Source organism: Peromyscus californicus, unplaced genomic scaffold (assembly GCF_007827085.1).
Source record: "Peromyscus californicus insignis strain IS unplaced genomic scaffold, ASM782708v3 Scaffold_11__1_contigs__length_118956290, whole genome shotgun sequence".
Classification (NCBI taxonomy): Eukaryota; Metazoa; Chordata; class Mammalia; order Rodentia; family Cricetidae; genus Peromyscus; species Peromyscus californicus.
In genome coordinates, this window is record NW_026294402.1 from 62,865,656 (window position 1) to 62,883,252 (window position 17,597).

At 41.7% G+C, this 17,597-nt stretch overlaps 1 protein-coding gene across 4 annotated transcripts in view; it reads left to right on the top strand.

The window, feature by feature from the left end:
* The window catches only part of Vps13c (vacuolar protein sorting 13 homolog C), a 158,229-nt gene that overhangs the window by 127,339 nt on the left and 13,293 nt on the right, over positions 1-17,597 (top strand). For all 4 annotated transcript variants that reach the window (XM_052713287.1, XM_052713296.1, XM_052713302.1 and 1 more), the window contains 14 exons: positions 2,990-3,131; positions 4,507-4,647; positions 5,522-5,603; positions 5,696-5,765; positions 6,425-6,536; positions 6,649-6,762; positions 7,983-8,122; positions 10,799-10,880; positions 12,423-12,536; positions 13,293-13,368; positions 13,717-13,880; positions 14,180-14,225; positions 16,394-16,517; positions 16,948-17,062. In XM_052713287.1, the coding sequence (XP_052569247.1) occupies positions 2,990-3,131; positions 4,507-4,647; positions 5,522-5,603; positions 5,696-5,765; positions 6,425-6,536; positions 6,649-6,762; positions 7,983-8,122; positions 10,799-10,880; positions 12,423-12,536; positions 13,293-13,368; positions 13,717-13,880; positions 14,180-14,225; positions 16,394-16,517; positions 16,948-17,062 (1,522 nt within the window). The remainder of the gene's footprint in view (positions 1-2,989; positions 3,132-4,506; positions 4,648-5,521; positions 5,604-5,695; positions 5,766-6,424; positions 6,537-6,648; positions 6,763-7,982; positions 8,123-10,798; positions 10,881-12,422; positions 12,537-13,292; positions 13,369-13,716; positions 13,881-14,179; positions 14,226-16,393; positions 16,518-16,947; positions 17,063-17,597) is intronic.

Genomic DNA, 17,597 nt, shown 5'->3' on the forward strand with positions numbered 1-17,597 from the left:
GAACTTTTGCAACCAGTTATTTCCCCTGATTCTTTTTCTGCCAAGAAAGCACTTGTCTCCTCTTATCACACTGAGTTTGGTGAAGGACTTATTTGGAGGACAGTTTCCCACAATGAAACAATCCGTTTAGATACCCCTTATCCATGAGGAAGTTTTCCCAGGTTTCTTGGTTTTTATCAGGAAGAGCTGTTGAATTTATGTAACACATAGGTAACATTATCAATTACGATTATCAGTAAGCTAAGTAAATTAATATATTACAGATTCATATTTACTTTAAGAACAATATTCTTTAATATATATTCCTCAGCAAAGTACAAATTATAAGTCACATCTAACCCACTGCCTGTCTATATACAGCTTTCGATTTCAAACCAAAGCTTTTAATACTGAAAAGATGGGAAAATAATATTTTATAAGAAGTGAAATTATGTGAATTCACAATGTGCAGCTCGTGAGTAGCTTTTGGGAACACAGCCCTGTTTATCGTCTTACATGTATAGCTGCTTCCTCACGGGTGCTCTGTGCATTCAGATCACAGTGAACATTGTCTTGCTATATTGCTTATTTATTTATTCTTAGTACTGGATACCCATCATATGAAAATGAGAAGAATGGACTTTGAATGTCCCTCTTTTAGGGCATAGCAGAGTGAGCATCATCTTGGACAAAGCATTAATTTATTGTGTAATGCCTTTATAGCTGTGCCAGAAGAAGATGGAATACATTGACACTTCCATACTAAGCATGCTTGCAGGTGAACAGTGGCTGGAAAAGTTAGAAACTTTTCATACAGAACATCTCACCACAGCCCAAGTTTTCACAGAGACAAATGTGAATGAGGCTGTAGCCAAAGTCGGCTTCTGGGGAACTCATCTGTCAAGTGTAGCAAGGAAAGCCTGTTGTAGTCAGTCATGGGCTGGTTGAGACCATCTGACTGCAGCAGCTAAAGAGATGTGTGCAGAGATGATAACTTACTAAAGGCCATGAACGTTTTGGTGAGGACAGTTGTAAAAGGAATTGGGGACATTCAGAACAACACTAGTCAGCAACCAAAGGCCAGCGGTGCAGATGGCTCCCTGGCTTTGAGGAGTCAGCTGATGTTCCTTTGCACTCAGTCACTGTGCATCTGGGAAGTCATTGCAGAGCCTAAAATGACGGATTAGCTTTTAAGGGTAGGTAGCTCAGAATATTTTCAAGCAGGAGAAAGATGAATTCTGCTTGACTGAGCTGAAGTCTGAAATGCATTACAACTGGGAACAGAATCTTAGTTGGGCAAGTTCATAAAACTTTGAAATGCAAAGTTTTTCATGCTTTCTGTTCTTCATATTGTGTGTCAGCAGATCTACGGGAAATACTTGAGTCTTGTATGTTGTCAAACTCTGCCTCACGGGTTTAGTCACCATCACTTCGGTAATGTTTTGGTGACGGTACAAGTTCCTTGTCCTGTGTCTTACCACACAGCAGTTGAAGGGCTTAGCAGTGGAAACCTCTCACTGAACGCTAAATTCTGGGTCAAGAGTAAAATCTTTCTGAAGGGAAAGAGTTACCCTCCAGTACTGCTCTTGCACTCTCACTGGAACTGGAAACCATCTTTTGCTAAGGAATTGACTGTTCCCATATGAACTTTAATTGACAATTAGGAAAGCCAATTGTGCTTCTATGCAAAATGTATGTTGTCATTAACTCATTTGTAAGACAGTTAATGTTTAAATCATGGGCCATGTCAGTCTGTTGGTGTGCATCCCCTGTGCTGTCTTAAGTTAAAAGCTCTCCAATCCCTGTGTGTGTAGAGAGGACATATTTTATATCATGAGCACAGACATTTTTCATATATGCAAAGGAAATGTTTACATTTCAAGATCCACCTGTTGAGGAACTTCCTTGTAATCTGTCATTGCAAGTGATTATCTGCAATGTACTGATAGGCTAAAAGGCAAGTATCAGCACAAGAATTTATTAGAATTTTATAAATCCCTGCCAGGTAATAAATAAAAAATAAAATAGTTACAATGTTCTCATAGATTAATGTCAGTACTTGAAAGTAACAGTGAAATGGTTGGTAAGATGCATGTTATAAATCAGTATGAATATAGGGCTGGAGAGATGGATCAGAGATTAAGAGTGCTTATTACACTTGTAAAGAACTCAAAGTAGATTCCCAGCACCCATGTTGGGTGACTCACAAAAACCTCTAACACCTGCTCTAGAGATCTGGTGCCCTCTTCTGGCTTCCTTAGGCACTGCACACAGGAGCACACACACAGTCACGAAAATAAACAATAAATCTTTATTTTTAAAAATCCACTTGAATAGTTGATCATTTGTACTTGATATGGATAATAAAGAATAATAATTGTGTAAAATGTTGACATCTCCAGAAGAATATTGTAGATTTATGTTTCTAAAAAATTGTGTTTAGTTATTTTTATATTTTAAATTCCATCAGTTAAAAATTTTATGGAAGGTTTTTTTTTTTCTTCCCTTGACATTGACAACATACAATCTTTGTGACCCTGTAAAAAAATAAACAGAAACAGTCAGTTGCTTGGTTGATGCCACTGTGTTGAAATGAAAAAGATCTTTTCCCCTTACCTTTTTCTTTGAGCATTTTTTCAGGCAGGTGAAATTTGCTGTTTTAAAAGAGTCTCTTGTGTTTAAAATCATCTCTTGGGGGCTGGAGAGATGGCTCAGAGGTTAAGAGCACTGGCTGCTCTTCCAGAGGTCCTGAGTTCAATTCCCAGCAACCACATGGTGGCTCACAACCATCTGTAATGAGATCTGGCGCCCTCTTCTGGCCTGCAGCAAACATGCAGACAGAACACTGTATGCATAGTAAATAAATAAATCTTTAAAAAATGTTAAAAAAAATCATCTCTTGTATTGATGTGATTTTCATAGGAAATTGATAGCCAGATAAATACAAAATTCAGCAACCATCTCATGAAAATATATGCTTGTAATTAATTTCATTTGTGAATTATTTTAGTTCAGGTGTTGTTTGGGAGATGAAGCCAAAACAGAAGTGGAAGCCGTTTAGTCAGAAGCAGATAATGTCCCTGGAGCAGTCCTATCAGAAGCATCTCGCATCACAAGACCGTGGCTGGATTAAGCTAGACAGCAATTTTGAGGTATACCGAAGTGTTGTTTGATGGCTTTATGATTTGTGGTGTTACAGTTTTGGAAGTCCTCTGTTTTAGGTCATGGTACCAGGAGTAGGTAAACCTTTAATGCCCTGTGTACAGAAACTGACTCAAAAGTGAATAAACCTGTTTTTATTAGGAAGATTGTCAATATACTTAATCAGAGCAGAGTTACGAAACTATTTAACTCTGGCTTTCTTCTCTATGTTTATCATATGTTCTGCTTGCTGATCATTTCCATGGAACTTGTTTTCAGTAAGATTATGGAGATACTATGACTGTGGACAGAGTTTCTCACATTTTGAGTAACACCTTCACTTTGATGAGTACAGTCTGTGATATTGCGTACTTTATTGATGAAAATGTACATAAACTTTGATGTGTTATTTCATCCAGTGGGAATGATTGTTGGATGTGGGTTAGTACCTACATATAAAGGTGTGCTCTTCATGGGTCACACAGAGCAAAAACATGAAGTCCTCTTTGCTGCACAGTGTCTCCAGAAGCTTCCCTGTCTTTCTAGACTGTTCTGCTACAGGCCTGAGTTTTGACTGTTTTTGTCTTTGCCAACCTTGGGCAGAGTTTGCACAAGCCCCCAGTCATGTCCTCTTCCTACTCCTATCAGTGTTTGTGTGTGCCATTAGGCTAGACAAAAAGAAGCTCAGCTTCATTATTAAACTGTTTTGCCTAAGGATTCCCTGGAATTGGGATGGAGAGATGGCCCATCAGTTAAGATCACTGGCTGCTCTTGCGGAGGACTGAGGTTCAATTTCCATCATCCAGTGGCGGCTGACAACCTCCATTAACTCCAGTACTAGGGGATTTGATGCCCTCTTCTGGCCTCCACAGGCACCTCATCATGGGGCACATATAACACATGTAGGCAACTCTCATGTCCACAACATAAAAATAAACTAGACCTATAAAAAAAAGTATTGCCTGGAATTCTCCATTACTGTTGATTCTTTTTTTCTATAAAGCATTTTAAGTACAGTTTCTATCATTTCAAGCATTCAGAATTCCTAGTTTCCTAGTAAGTATTAGGAAAGCAACGCTTCCGCTGCAGAGGCCGTGGCTGCAGATGACCCGAAGAGCTCCTCCAGTTGGGTGTGGTGGTTTGTGTATGTCATGTCAGAACTTGGGAGGCTGAGACAGGAGGGTTGCTGTGAGTTTGAGGACAGCCTAGGCTATAAAGTGAGACCTGACCTCAAAGGAAACCGAATAAAGCAAGATCCCTTTGTGGGACAGAGAGATGAATGTGTCCTGCTTATGCAATGCCGTGAGTGAATTGGAGTTTTAAATGCTGTTAGAAAGTTCCCGGGTGACACCAGCTCATCACAAAAGCGCTTTTGTTGTCTTACAGGTCAATTTTGACAAAGTTCCAATGGAAATGCGACTTCCTATCCGGTGCCCTATTAAACGGGACTTCTTAGCAGGGATTCAGGTTGAATTTAAGCAGTCTCCTCACCAGAGAAGCTTAAGGGCCCAGTTATACTGGCTCCAGGTAACCTTGCCTTAATTTACTCTTAGAAAGCTGGGGTTTGTGGTGTTAAATTATTATCTTCTGGGGTGTAGCTTGAGAATAGTAAGTAGGCGTAGTGTGCATGAGGTCCCCGAACCAGTCCTCAGCAGTAAAGTTATAAAAGTAAATTGGTATTTTATTTATTATTATTGTTTTTGTATGTGTGTGTGCATGCGCATGTGTGAATGCGCGTGCGCACATGCATGTATGTGTATTTTTTCCCCTACTCTCACACACCCTGTGGACTCTGCTGCTTACCATACCAGTCCAAAGCACTGTATGCTATTGAGACAGTCAGTTTGACCATTGGCCTGCCAAGGGTTTTCTTACACTATTATGTTGTTCATATACATTCCTTTCTGTTTGTCATGAGAACCCTAATTAATGGACTTCTTCATGGCAAAGTGCAGAGCTTTATTGAACCGTGTTTGGGGGTGATTTCTTACTAGTCCCCTTCTCCATCCTTCCTCTCCTTTGCTCCCCCACCCTCCCTTTAGAGCCCCTCCACCTCTCCCAGGTTTGATTTAGGTCACATTTTTTTTCTTTTTTCACTTTCTCTAATTTTATATTCACTTCCTACTTACATTTTATTTGAGCCCACAGAGTCAGAATTTCACATCCCAAAGAACAGACATCTGCCTTGCTGTGCCAGTGTGCTGCACAAGGTCAATGCAGCTATGAGGTTTTTCATTTATTCTCCTCAATGAAGGCATGGCCTCACTGGGACACATAAGGTTTACATGTAGCGAAGCTGCTAATGGCACCTCCTGTGTGTGCAGATGCTTAATTACCGTCTCTGGAGCTGAGTGTTTATGTTTGACTTGCCCTAACCTGATCAAATGCTTTGTGCTTCCAGGTTGACAATCAGTTACCAGGCACCATGTTCCCAGTGGTATTCCATCCCGTGGCCCCTCCCAAATCCATTGCTTTAGATTCAGGTAAAAAAAAAAAGAAGTGAGAGAACCACCGACATCCTTTCCAGTGTGACTGGTGGAAAGGATGACTCAGTTCCTTTCTCCTGTGTTTTTAGAGCCCAAACCTTTCATCGATGTGAGTGTCATCACAAGATTCAATGAGTACAGTCAAGTCTTACAGTTCAAGTGAGTCGAGTTCTACTGTTCTCATCCAGGACTCCAAACAAGCATCCATTTTGAAAATACATTTTGTTATCCTTTTGTTGTTGTTTGTACAGAAATTCTTTTCCCAATGAATATATTGGGAGACTAGTAGATTTTTTTTAATGCTTAGACATGTTCTAAAGTAGTCTGCACATATTTCCATCTCTAATTTGAGTTAGAATATAAAGTAGTGAAGTCCAGATCTGTGAGCTGTGTTCTCTAAAGCAGGTGCCTTGAACTTTGAGACTCAGGTGATATGTGCTGTGTCTTCTCATTTATCATCTCTCCTGTGACATGATAAATGTGGGTGCCATGTGGGACTTTGGGTGGAAGTGCTAATACAGCAGTATTTCTTCAGTGGTGGCTTCCCCAGACTAATAACTCTCAGCCTCGGAGACTTTGATCTTATTAGCATAATGTTAAGACACAAAGAAGTAAGAACTTACTGTAGCTTTTAGGTGAAAAAAAAATCAGTTATGACCATGTTTAGAATTTTTTTTTTTTTGGAGACAGGGTCTTACTGTGTAGCCCTGGATGTCCCCAAACTCACAGAGATCCATCTGCCCTTGCCTTCTGAGTGCTGAGCTCAAACATGTACACTACTACTCCTAGCTTAAAATATTATACATATTTCCCCACAGGTATTTTATGGTTCTCATCCAGGAAATGGCCTTAAAAGTTGATCAGGGTTTCCTTGGAGCTGTTATTGCCCTGTTTACCCCAACAACTGCCCCTGAAGCTGAAAGAAAACGGGTAACAGTTTTTTATTTCTTGAGCCAAACTTAAAATAAAAAATTAAATTAGCCACCTTTGAGCTAATCCTTATAGTGAGAAAAAAATTAACTGTTTGAAAATTTTTTTTCAGACGAAGTTAATCCAGCAAGATATTGATGCTCTCAACACAGAGTTAATGGAGTCTTCCATGACTGATATGTCCATCCTGAGTTTCTTCGAACATTTCCATATATCTCCTGTTAAGGTTTGTTATTAGAGGACGGGTGTGATTGCCTCAGAACTTCTGAAGGGTCTGTATACCGGTGTAGCTTCATTTGTTACATCAGGTATTTGTTGGGGTTCCATTTGACCAATGGTGACGATTAAGACAGTCCTCTGGGACATATGTGCAGCCATTAATTCCCACAGAGGTACCACTGGAGCGTGTTCTCTGGAGTTGGATTAATAACCCCTGTACTCAGGGAAGAAGCTGACAGCGGCGTTTCTTAATTAAGCGTAGAGTGCCCACCAGTGTTTAATGTTTTGGCTGCATTTTTGTAGCAACTGCCACTGTCTAAACAGAGCTGTGGCGGGTGCTCTCGCTGGCATGTGAAAACGCTGAAGTAGGTATTATCTGTTGACTGGTGTGTTTGCTCCTTCCCAAGTGTGATTGTACCTAAGGGAGTGGAAAATTGAACACCTTTCACTTCCCTGACTGTACCTTATGAACCCATCCCCTTCCTCCCTTTCGTTGTTCTTTACAGCTCGTGCAGGGGAAGACGACTTCTTAGTAAATTCACAAATGCAGTCAGCTGTTAGGCGCTGAACCTGTGTAATTAAGTACTGCTTTACAATATTGATGATCCTTTGCATTCTCAGGAACTGTCCACGGCACCATAGGTTCGATTATATTCACCAGTGTGTTCGGCTAATGGTGTATAAAGCAGAGTTGGTATTCCAAACTGTTGTATTAGTTTGGAGATAGCAGGCATTTCCAGAGTTTTAAGTTTAAAATCACTTTATGTAATAGATTGTATATAGTTTCATTCTAACCAACGAGTGAAGATCAGTTATCAGTGGGATTAGTGTTGTAATCATTGATTGTTATAATAAATTATTGGCCTTAATTAGATAGAAATGGATGCTCAGCCATTGTTTTGCCTGGTGGATTGCTTGTGTGCCAGTTGGCACGTTTTACTCTTAGACAGTGATTCCATTTTGCAAAGGATTCTGGTCTTCTTCATCGAGATACAGAGGCATTTATTCACTATAGGAATGGAACTTTGATGTTAGATCAGACTAATTGGTATTTTATGGAAAGACCAGCAGGGATCAAAGGTACTTGCGCTGTGTCTGTTGGACTGTATGTGAACAGGATGTAGGAGACTTCCCCGGGGCACCTTTGGTAGTGCTGGGAGATCGAGTCCCTGGGTCTGCACAGCTTTGTTTGGGTTTTCCATGTATTGAATTCTGTTTTTCTTTCAGTTGCATTTGAGTCTGTCTTTGGGTTCCGGAGGTGAGGAATCAGACAAAGAGAAAGAGGAAATGATTGCCATTCATTCTGTGAACCTGCTGTTGAAAAGCATAGGTGCCACCCTGACTGACGTGGATGATCTCATATTCAAGTAAGACCCTCGTGAAAGTGCATGTTGGGAACCACCCATACCCGAGGTGCTTCAGGACATTGATTCTCTCCAGTAGTGCGGTGTTAACTGAGAGAATGGATGCGTCTTCCTGCTCATGACTTGAAGAGTGTGGTCTGTGGCTAGTTACACTCCAGGCTTTAGGACAAAGTTATAACTTTGGTTATTTGTAAATATTTCATAAAAACTAAATTACTCTGAAGTGTATATTATGAATTGACTGTGTTTTACTACTGAGTTCTATTTTTTTTTAATTAAAAAAATTTTTTTTCATTTTACATACCAACCTCAGTTCCCTTTCCTTCCCCTTCTCCCCACCTACCTGCCTCCCATTCCACCCCTGTCGTCCACTCCTCAGTGGGGAGTCAACAAAATCTGGCATACCAAGTTGAGGTAGGATCCAGCCCTTTCCCCCTGCATCAAGGCTGAGCAAGGTATCCCACCATAGGGAATGGGCTCCAAAGAGCCAGTTCATGCACCTGGGATAAGTCCTGGTCCCACTACCAGGGACTCCACAATCAGATCAAGCCACACAACTGTTACCCACATTCAGAGGGCCTAGTTTGGTCCCATATAGCTTTCCTAGCTGTCAGTCCAGAATCCGTGAGCTCCCACTAGCTTGGGTCAGCTGTCTCTGTGGTTTTCCCCATCATGATCTTGACCCCCCACCTTGAACCCTCCTTCCTCCCTTCAGCTGAACTCCAGGAACTTTAGCCCAGTGCTTAGCTGTGGATCACTGCATCTACTTCCATCAGTTATTGGATATAGGTTCTATGATGACAATTAGGATAGTCTCCAATCTGATTACAGGGGAAAGCCAGCTTAGGCATCCTCTCCATTATTGCTAGGAGTCTTAGATGGGGTCATCCTTGTGGACTCCTGGGAATTTCCATTTGGAAACATGTGGCAGTGGGTGAGATTGCAGTGTGATATGTCGCAGAGTGTAATGAAAACCCCTTGTTGCTCTCAGGAGGAGGTTGTGTGTGCATGCCAGTTCCATCTGCACTCTGTATCTGTCTAGAGTGGAATAGTCCACAGTGGTATTGGAATACGCTGTTACCTGAGAGAAAAAGCCCTTTTAGATGATTTCCATCTCACTTGTGTGCTAAGTTTCAGAGAAAACAAGGAGAAAAATGTAAGATTCAAAGTGAAAGACTTGAATAGTTAAGGGCTGGGGATAAAATTCAGCTGGTGAAGTGTTTGAGGCCTGAGCTCAGTCCCCAGAACCCACACAAAATCCAGGGGTGGTGGTGTGGACTTGTGACCCAGTGCTGGTGAGTGGAGGCAGGAGGGTACCTGGATCCCAGTGTGCTGCCAGTCTAGTCTACTTGGTCATTTCCAGACCAGTGTGAGAGCCTGTCCCCCCTCCCCAAATGGCAGCCAACACCTTGAGATAGCATGCCAGGTCGACTTCCGGCCCCCACATGCTTGTGCACATACTTGCAAGATAGGTTTGATTATGTAAAAGTTAAGTACTTGGGCTGAAGATTTAGCTCAGTGGTAGAACATGTGTGCATGCACGTGTGAGTGTGAGTGTGAGTGTGAGTGTGTGTATGTGTGTTGGAAGGCAAGATTGAGTTTAATCTCTCCAGCTATAAAGAAAATGACAACCCTAGACACTTTTCTTAAAACCATGCTGTGGAGTAGGATGGCAGATGTTGCAGGGAGATGGTTCTAGTCCCAGGGTTAGACACAGAGCAGCCAGACTGTATGGAGGCCTCACAGTGAGAAAATGGAGTGTCCGGCAGGTCTTAGAGATGGCCACCATCATTATCAGAAATACATACAGATACTAGAGAGGGCTGAATTAAGAAATGGGTACTTTTAAAAATGCTGATTATTTGAATGGAAACTTATATGTCTATACATACATGCATATCATATACACACATATGTAGATATCCACACACAGATGCCTTCAGGGTTTTTGTTGTTGACCACTCAGTAGTTTTTGGATGTGTGTGTGGTGGGGAGATTCAGTTATAAAATTACCTGAATTGCAACCAAAGAGATATCCTCACTGTGTACCTGCCAACACCCTTTATTATAACAACCTTGGGTGTATCTGAAAACAGGATTGTTCTCTGTGACTCTACTGTGTGATGGATGCTACACACACAGTCAAACGCTTATGGAAATTTTGAAAAAAAATTATTAAATACATATTTTAAAAATATAAATACACAATTCATAATGTTGAGTTTAAAAGTGACATACAGAATGTTTTAAGTTTTGGGCTGTATAGAAAAGGAAAGAAAGAACCAAAACTGGGAAGCAATAAGAAAAAACTTAAAAATGTAGCATGTCATTTTATCATTTTATCGTTATTTAAAGGTTTTGTGTGTGTGTGTGCACGTGCGTGTGTGCACTCATGCACTCCCTGCTGAGGGTAAAACCAGGGCCTCACATGTGCTACACAAACACTCTAACACTGTGCTACATCTCCAGCCTTGTGGCTGACTTTTTAAAACTGTTTTCCTCTTTATTTATTTATAAAAATCTTACATGAGACTTACTGTTTTTGTAACAATTTTGTTACCATAATATTAAGATACCAACTATAAATTAAATGTTTCTGGAATTAGCTGCCACTGAAAGTTTCATTTTACTCAGAATATCATTGTTGTAGTAGCCTTAACTCTTCCTTGTCTCCCTCAGACTTGCTTATTATGAGATCCGCTATCAGTTTTACAAGAGAGATCAGCTCATGTGGAGTGTCGTTAGACACTACAGTGAACAGGTAACTTCCTGCTGCGGTAGCCTGTAAACACACTTCATAAAGTGGGTGGACGAGAGTGGAGTGTGTGCGGAAATGTCGTGGTTGACTTGGGTCTTACTCCTCTGTGGCTTTCTCTGTTGTTGTTGGCTGTTTGAGACATGCTCTCCTGCAGTCCAGCCTGCCCTTCAGCATTACAGCTGAGGCTGTCCTTGACTTCCCAGCCTCCCTTTCTCACTCTCCCCAGACCTGGGTTTACGGGCATGTCCCATCATACTCAGCATTGCTTAGTGGTTGTCTTAAGTGTCTGATTCAGTTCTTTTTTAAAAGTGAATTTTACTCTAGATTAACTTGATTTTATTTCATTACAATATAAAAGCTCAAACATCATTTTATGTGGGTCTTACAATGAACTGATTTCTTTCAGTGTAGCCTAGATGTCCACATCAAGAAGGGATATCAGATATTCTAAGTAATTCTAATTTTTCCTCTTGAACACTTCATACATGCATATAATGTTTTGATTAAATCCACTCCCTCATTTCCTCCCTTCCAATTCCTCCTTACCCACTTGCCTCCCATGCTCCCACCCTCCCTCCCATCCTTCCTCCCTCCCTCTCCCCCCCCATTGAGTTCACTTAGTGCTGCCAGTGTGCATGGGTGTGGGACCGTCTCCTGGAGTATGGGTAGCATCTCAGTGGCCATATCTCTGATGAAAATGGACTCCCTTCCCTCTCCCTGTAGCCATCAGTTGCCAAAGTTTCTCAGTGATGGGCGGGGCTTCATGGGCCCCTGCCCATCCCTGTTGGGTTTTGGCTGGCTTGATGTTGTGCAGGTCCTGTGCACACAGCTAGTTCTGTTTCGCTAGCTTGCCTTCCATTACACACTTTAAAATATTTTCTTCCAGGGCCCCTTTCCTTTTTCAATGATACCTTTACCACTTCAGGAAATGTAAAATGCAGGCTAGGGGATTGTAAGAGAGCTTCTCAGCCAGCTTCTCCCTGTGTATCAGGTACTGTGTGAGTTGGGTGTATAGGCAAGGAGGGAGCAGCATTAGAGGCCACTCCGGTACAGTTGCCCCGCGGAGCTGCAGGGCTGCATTCATCTTTCCGTCCTCTGCTGGGAGATCACTCTTCTTGTAATGCCCGTGGACAGTAGGTTCAGACAAGTATACATTTTCCTTATTTTGCCTTAATTACTAATGATTGCCTATATAATTTAACAATAATAAAACAATGAAGACAGCCAACAGTCATTGAATTTTATATTCCTTTGCTATGCATGATCTTCCATGCAAGGTCAGTGTAATCTTCCATTTTGCAGCTGGGAAAGCCGGGATTAACAAGTCCCTTGCCTGAGGTCACACGGCTGCTAAATGGCAGATGTCTCCCACTGCTAGCAGTTTGATTGAAGGCACACACGACAGGGTATCAGGTTGTGAGCGCTGGTGATTGTTGTGCACACTGTCCTTTAGCTCCGTTCTTCCTGTCGTCCCCTCCTTCCGTTGCTTCCTAACGTTTCTTCAGCACCTGGGAAGGACTCAGCTGACTGTCTTTTCTTCTGTAGTTCCTGAAGCAGATGTATGTGCTTGTGTTGGGCTTGGATGTGCTTGGAAACCCGTTTGGACTAATTAGGGGCCTGACTGAAGGCGTTGAAGCACTGTTCTACGAGCCCTTCCAGGTACTGGCTTGCTGTTTATCTACCTGTATACAAAAACAGATGTCCTGCTGTCTGGTGACAAGTGTTGGTATTTCAGCTGTATATGTCAGGGGAATAATGTTCAGATAATTTGAAAAAAGTTTTCGGTTTTTGTTCAAAGTACTTTTGGTGACATTGAAAGATTGTTTACATTCAGATGAACACATCTAATGTTTATCCAGGCCATGAAGTGCGCCTGAGGTTCGGGTATTCAGTGTGAGTGTCTGGGAGATTGGTAGATTACAGACGGCTTCTGCTGCCGTGGAAAGGACAGAGTGAGGTCTTAGGAACCAGCTGTCCACGTTGGGGCTCTCATCCCACGTATCCACCTTTGTTTCAAGAGTCCAGAAGGCCAAAGTCATAGAGTTTTAGAAGGACCATGTGGAGAGAATAAGGGAGGGATAGAGCCCCACACTGTGGACCCGTCCTGTGAGCAGAGCTGGCTTTTCACTCTGGTGGACATTTGCCCTGGGAAACCAACTTCATATTGTAGTCAAAGCCAGTGGTTCCCACCTGTGCAATGTCCATCTTGTCGAATCTGCTGAGATTTTGTGGGTTGAAACTATTTTTAAGCACAGTCAGTGTAAATCTATCAGTATTTAAGAGGTAGAATAAAAATGCTTTGGTCTCAGTCCTTATGGATTTTTATACATTCTTTGTCTTCATGGAATCTCTGTAATGCTAGGTTAAAAGTCTCACACTTACTGAAGTTTAATACTCAACCTTTTTTGGGATCAGGGTGCTGTTCAAGGTCCTGAAGAATTTGCTGAAGGATTAGTGATTGGGGTGAGAAGTCTCTTTGGACACACAGTAGGTGAGTATGACCTATGTGTGTATGTATATGTAATTATTACTCTAAAGTACATTGTTTATGGAAAGCAAGTGGTTATCTGTAATAAGAGAGAGTTCATCTTTCTATTAATCTCTCTTAAAGCACATTTCCTTTATTTCAACTGAGGTGTGACATAACAGTGGCCTCCTGGACTCTATGTTCATAGGTTGGGTGAATGTGCTTTAAAAAGTGTGTTAGTCCACTTGATAGCAAAAAGTCATAGTAATTTTCCGTTTGCATATGAGAAGGATCTGCAGGTGCCTGTTTAAAGCAGGTGGATGCTGCGGCCCTGGCCGTGACTGACTTGACTTCTCGGTGTGCACTCTGTAGGTGGTGCTGCGGGAGTCGTATCTCGAATCACAGGTTCTGTTGGGAAAGGCCTGGCAGCAATTACAATGGACAAAGAGTATCAGCAGAAGAGAAGAGAGGAGATGGGGCGACAGCCTAAAGATTTTGGAGACAGTCTGGCCAGAGGAGGGAAGGGCTTACTGCGTGTGAGTCTCCTGTTGAGTCTTCCGGAATCCACCCCAGACGCACTGAAGCTGTTAAACTAATGCCACCTGCTTTATGGATCTTTCTGCTGTGAATTTCCTATGATTTAATATTCGCAAAATCAAAGTGATCATTTATATGTGTGTGTGTTGTTTACTGTCAGGAAGTCCTCAAGCCTTAAAAAAACAAAACAAAACCCAGAAAAACAAATGTAGTATGTCTATGGAGACCTCTAGTGGCTGGTTTAGTGTTAAGCACCTTCCATTTGTTAGGGGACTGATGATGGATTTTTCTCTTGCAGGGAGTTTTGGGTGGGGTGACTGGAATAATAACAAAGCCTGTGGAAGGTAGGTAGAGAACACTTTCCTACTGCACAGAGGTGAAGGGTGTGTGCATGCTATTGCTTCTTGGTGTTTGAGAGGGTTGCCGACTAAATTTTATATTTTAGTCCTGATTATTAATGTATTTGAATGGTGTTCTCATCAAGGCCAACAGACAACTAGATTCTCTAAGGCCCTCAGTAGCAATTGATGTGGATTAGTTGTATATATTCATTCTGTGATAAAAACACCTGCTTTTCAGTGCATTCTATCAAAAATCCTTCTTTCTTTTCAGAAATTGGTGAGCTAAATCTAAAGCTTAAATGTAATTCAAAAGATCTAAAATAACTAAAGTCTCCTTAAAAATTAAAAAAGCAGTGTTGGAGGACTCACATGTCCCAGCAGTGCTGTATGTCCCAGTTTTAAACATTGCAGCATGAAGCTACAGTAAGCTTACATGGCATGATGCTGGCATGAAGGCAGGCATGTAGGTCAGTGAGCTTTTGCAGGTCCCTGAGATGGGTGCTGAGGTGATCTAGCAATGACTTCAGCAGATGGTAGTTACATCTGCATGTGGAGAACAGTAACCCATCCCTGATATACACTGTAAAAATAAACCCAGAATAGTTGAAATGCCAGAGTGTCAGAGCAAAACTCAGTGCTTAGAAGCAGACGCAGCAGCTAGTGCTGTGGTTGGGCAGAGCCCTTCTAGACAGGACACCAGGATGTGGGTCACAAAAGAAAAGGTAGAAAAGTTGGACTCACCAAGATTTACATTTTTATGTGTTGAAGAATACCATGAGGAAATAAAAAGGACAGCTTGCCAAAATTTAAATATATATATATATATATATGCCTTGAAAGAATATTATCATAAAAGGAAGAAATCCACAACATTATCCACAAAATGGGATAAAAGTTTTGTAAACTATATTTGATCAGAGATTGATGTATTGACTGTAGAAAGAACTTGTGCAAGCTAACAATAAGAAGATAACCCAACTTAAAATGGGCAAAGGATCTGAATAGACTTTTCCTCGAGGAAGATGTGCAAACGGTATATTTCATTAGTCATCAGGGAAGTGTGGATTGTAAATCAAAACAAGAGCCCACGTAACATCTGTTAGGATCCCTAAAGCCAGGTTAGTGAGAGTGGGGGGAAGCGGGGGTCTTGATGGGCTGCAGTTAGGAGCCCATAGTAGTGCAGCCACTTAGAGGAGAACATTCTGCCTGCCCATCCCCGGTCAAACATGGAGGGACCACGAATCAGCAAGGAACCCTAAAGTGTTGAAAACAGACATTCAAATAAAATCTTACACGTGAACGTTCACAGCTTCATTATTCATTGTAGCAAAAACATGGAAAGACTGTCTCTCACCAGTGCATGACTAAATAAAATGTGGCATATCTGCTCAATGGAATATTGTTCAGCCGTTAACAGAAACCAAGAAGTAATTAATACATGCCACAATATAGATGAATTTAGAAAACATGATGCTAAGCAAAAAATAGCCCAGTCCTTGTAGACAGTACAGTGAATGCTCCTTGGATGCAGTGTGCAGAAGAGCAGCTCCACAAGAAGTATTCTAGGTGATTGCCTGAGTCTGAAGGGGAACAGGGAGGAGAGGAGGTAAGTTGGATAGGTTCCGATGAGGAGGTGGGGAAAGCAGGAAGTGATGAACTGTAGGCACAGAGTGTCTTTCTGAGACAACAAAGACTTTTGAAAATTGATTGTAGTGATGTTGTACAGTTCTTAACACACAGAAAGCACTTAATTTGTATAGTGGGATGTTTTACAGTGTGTGAACAGAGTTTCTAATAGTTGTGAGTTGTTTTAAATATACCGCTTAGATGTCCTAATGGTTGTGATGGAATGCATGCTTTCTGTAAGTTCTCAGACCTCTCAGGCATGGTTGTTGACTGAGCGGGATCAGTGCCTCCGTTCTGCGCGGACCTCAGGGTCTTCTGGGATTTGCTGCTCACCCTTAGCAACTGTTGCAGCAGGGCTGGCTTTGGCCCAGGAATCTGCTTAGGAGGCTTGGAGAGCAGCCATGTTATCATGTGAAGATGAAATGTGATGCCCCCTCAGATACCTAAATACTCGTGGCTTCTGAGTTGGCTTGGGGTTTGGTTGAGTTCGAACTTGCTGACCTTAAACTATCATTGCCTATTCATTTGCATTTGGTTTCCTAAAGGTGCCAAGAAGGAGGGCGCTGCTGGCTTCTTTAAAGGCATTGGAAAAGGACTCGTGGGTGCCGTAGCTCGTCCAACTGGCGGAATCATAGATATGGCTAGCAGCACCTTCCAAGGCATTCAGAGGTAACAGTCTCCACGTGGTGGGGAGGGGTGTGCTGTGTGTACCTATTGCTTCTGGGTATATATGAATGGGCTGGGTGTTTAGTCTGTTCTTAAGGCTCTTGAATCTAATTGGAAGCCATGGAGGCTTTATAAGGCAAAGGGCCATGGAAAGGACTACAAAACGTAAGCCTTATGGCCCAGTTTTCATTTATTCAGAGCTTTAAATGTGCTCCCCTTATGCCAGGCACTGATAACAAGGGTACAAAGTGTCCAGGACCTTTCAGGAATGCTTAGAGTTCATCAGGCAAGTCTTTAATAATTTTTTCTTCACTTTGAATGAGTAATTTGTAATTTATAAATTACAGTTTTTACTCATTTATTTGTGAGTTTGACCAACATAAATTTGTCTGATTTTGAAAGAATCTCACATCTTATGTGGTACCCTATTCAGGGTAGCAGAATCGACTGAGGAGGTGTGCAGCCTGCGCCCACCTCGCCTGATCCATGAAGATGGCATCATTCGTCCATATGACAGGCAGGAATCTGAGGGTTCCGACTTATTCGAGGTAAATGCTGCTCTTCATGTTGTGAGATGGGAAGGGTCTAGGACTTAAGATCTCACGGGTGGTTTTTCAAGTCCGCGATCATGAGTCTTTGAAGGAATCTCCATGGTTTGTGGAGTAGCATGTATTGTTCTGTATGATGACCTGGCAGGTAAGGAGAAGTAACTGGTAACTATTTTCTGCACGGGACAGGAAAAAGGCACAAGGCTTTTTTTGTGCAGAGAATACTGTCTTGAAAGGAGCTGTTGGCTCCTTCACTGTCTCTGTGGCAGCTCTTAGTTACTGTGCTCAGTTTTGGCTTCTTGCTTTGTGGCTAATTGTTGGAATTCCTCTGCTTCCTTTGCTCTCAGTCAAATGAACATACTCCTCTTACTGTGAAAAATTTAAGTTAATTCTGGTAAACAGGACTGGAGGAGAGAAAAAGAGATTATACACTTATATCTACATTATAATCTCATTAAACATTTAAAAATTCATATATTTTGGCATTTTGTTTTGGTTATAGTTTCATTATATTTAAATAATATGTACATAACTT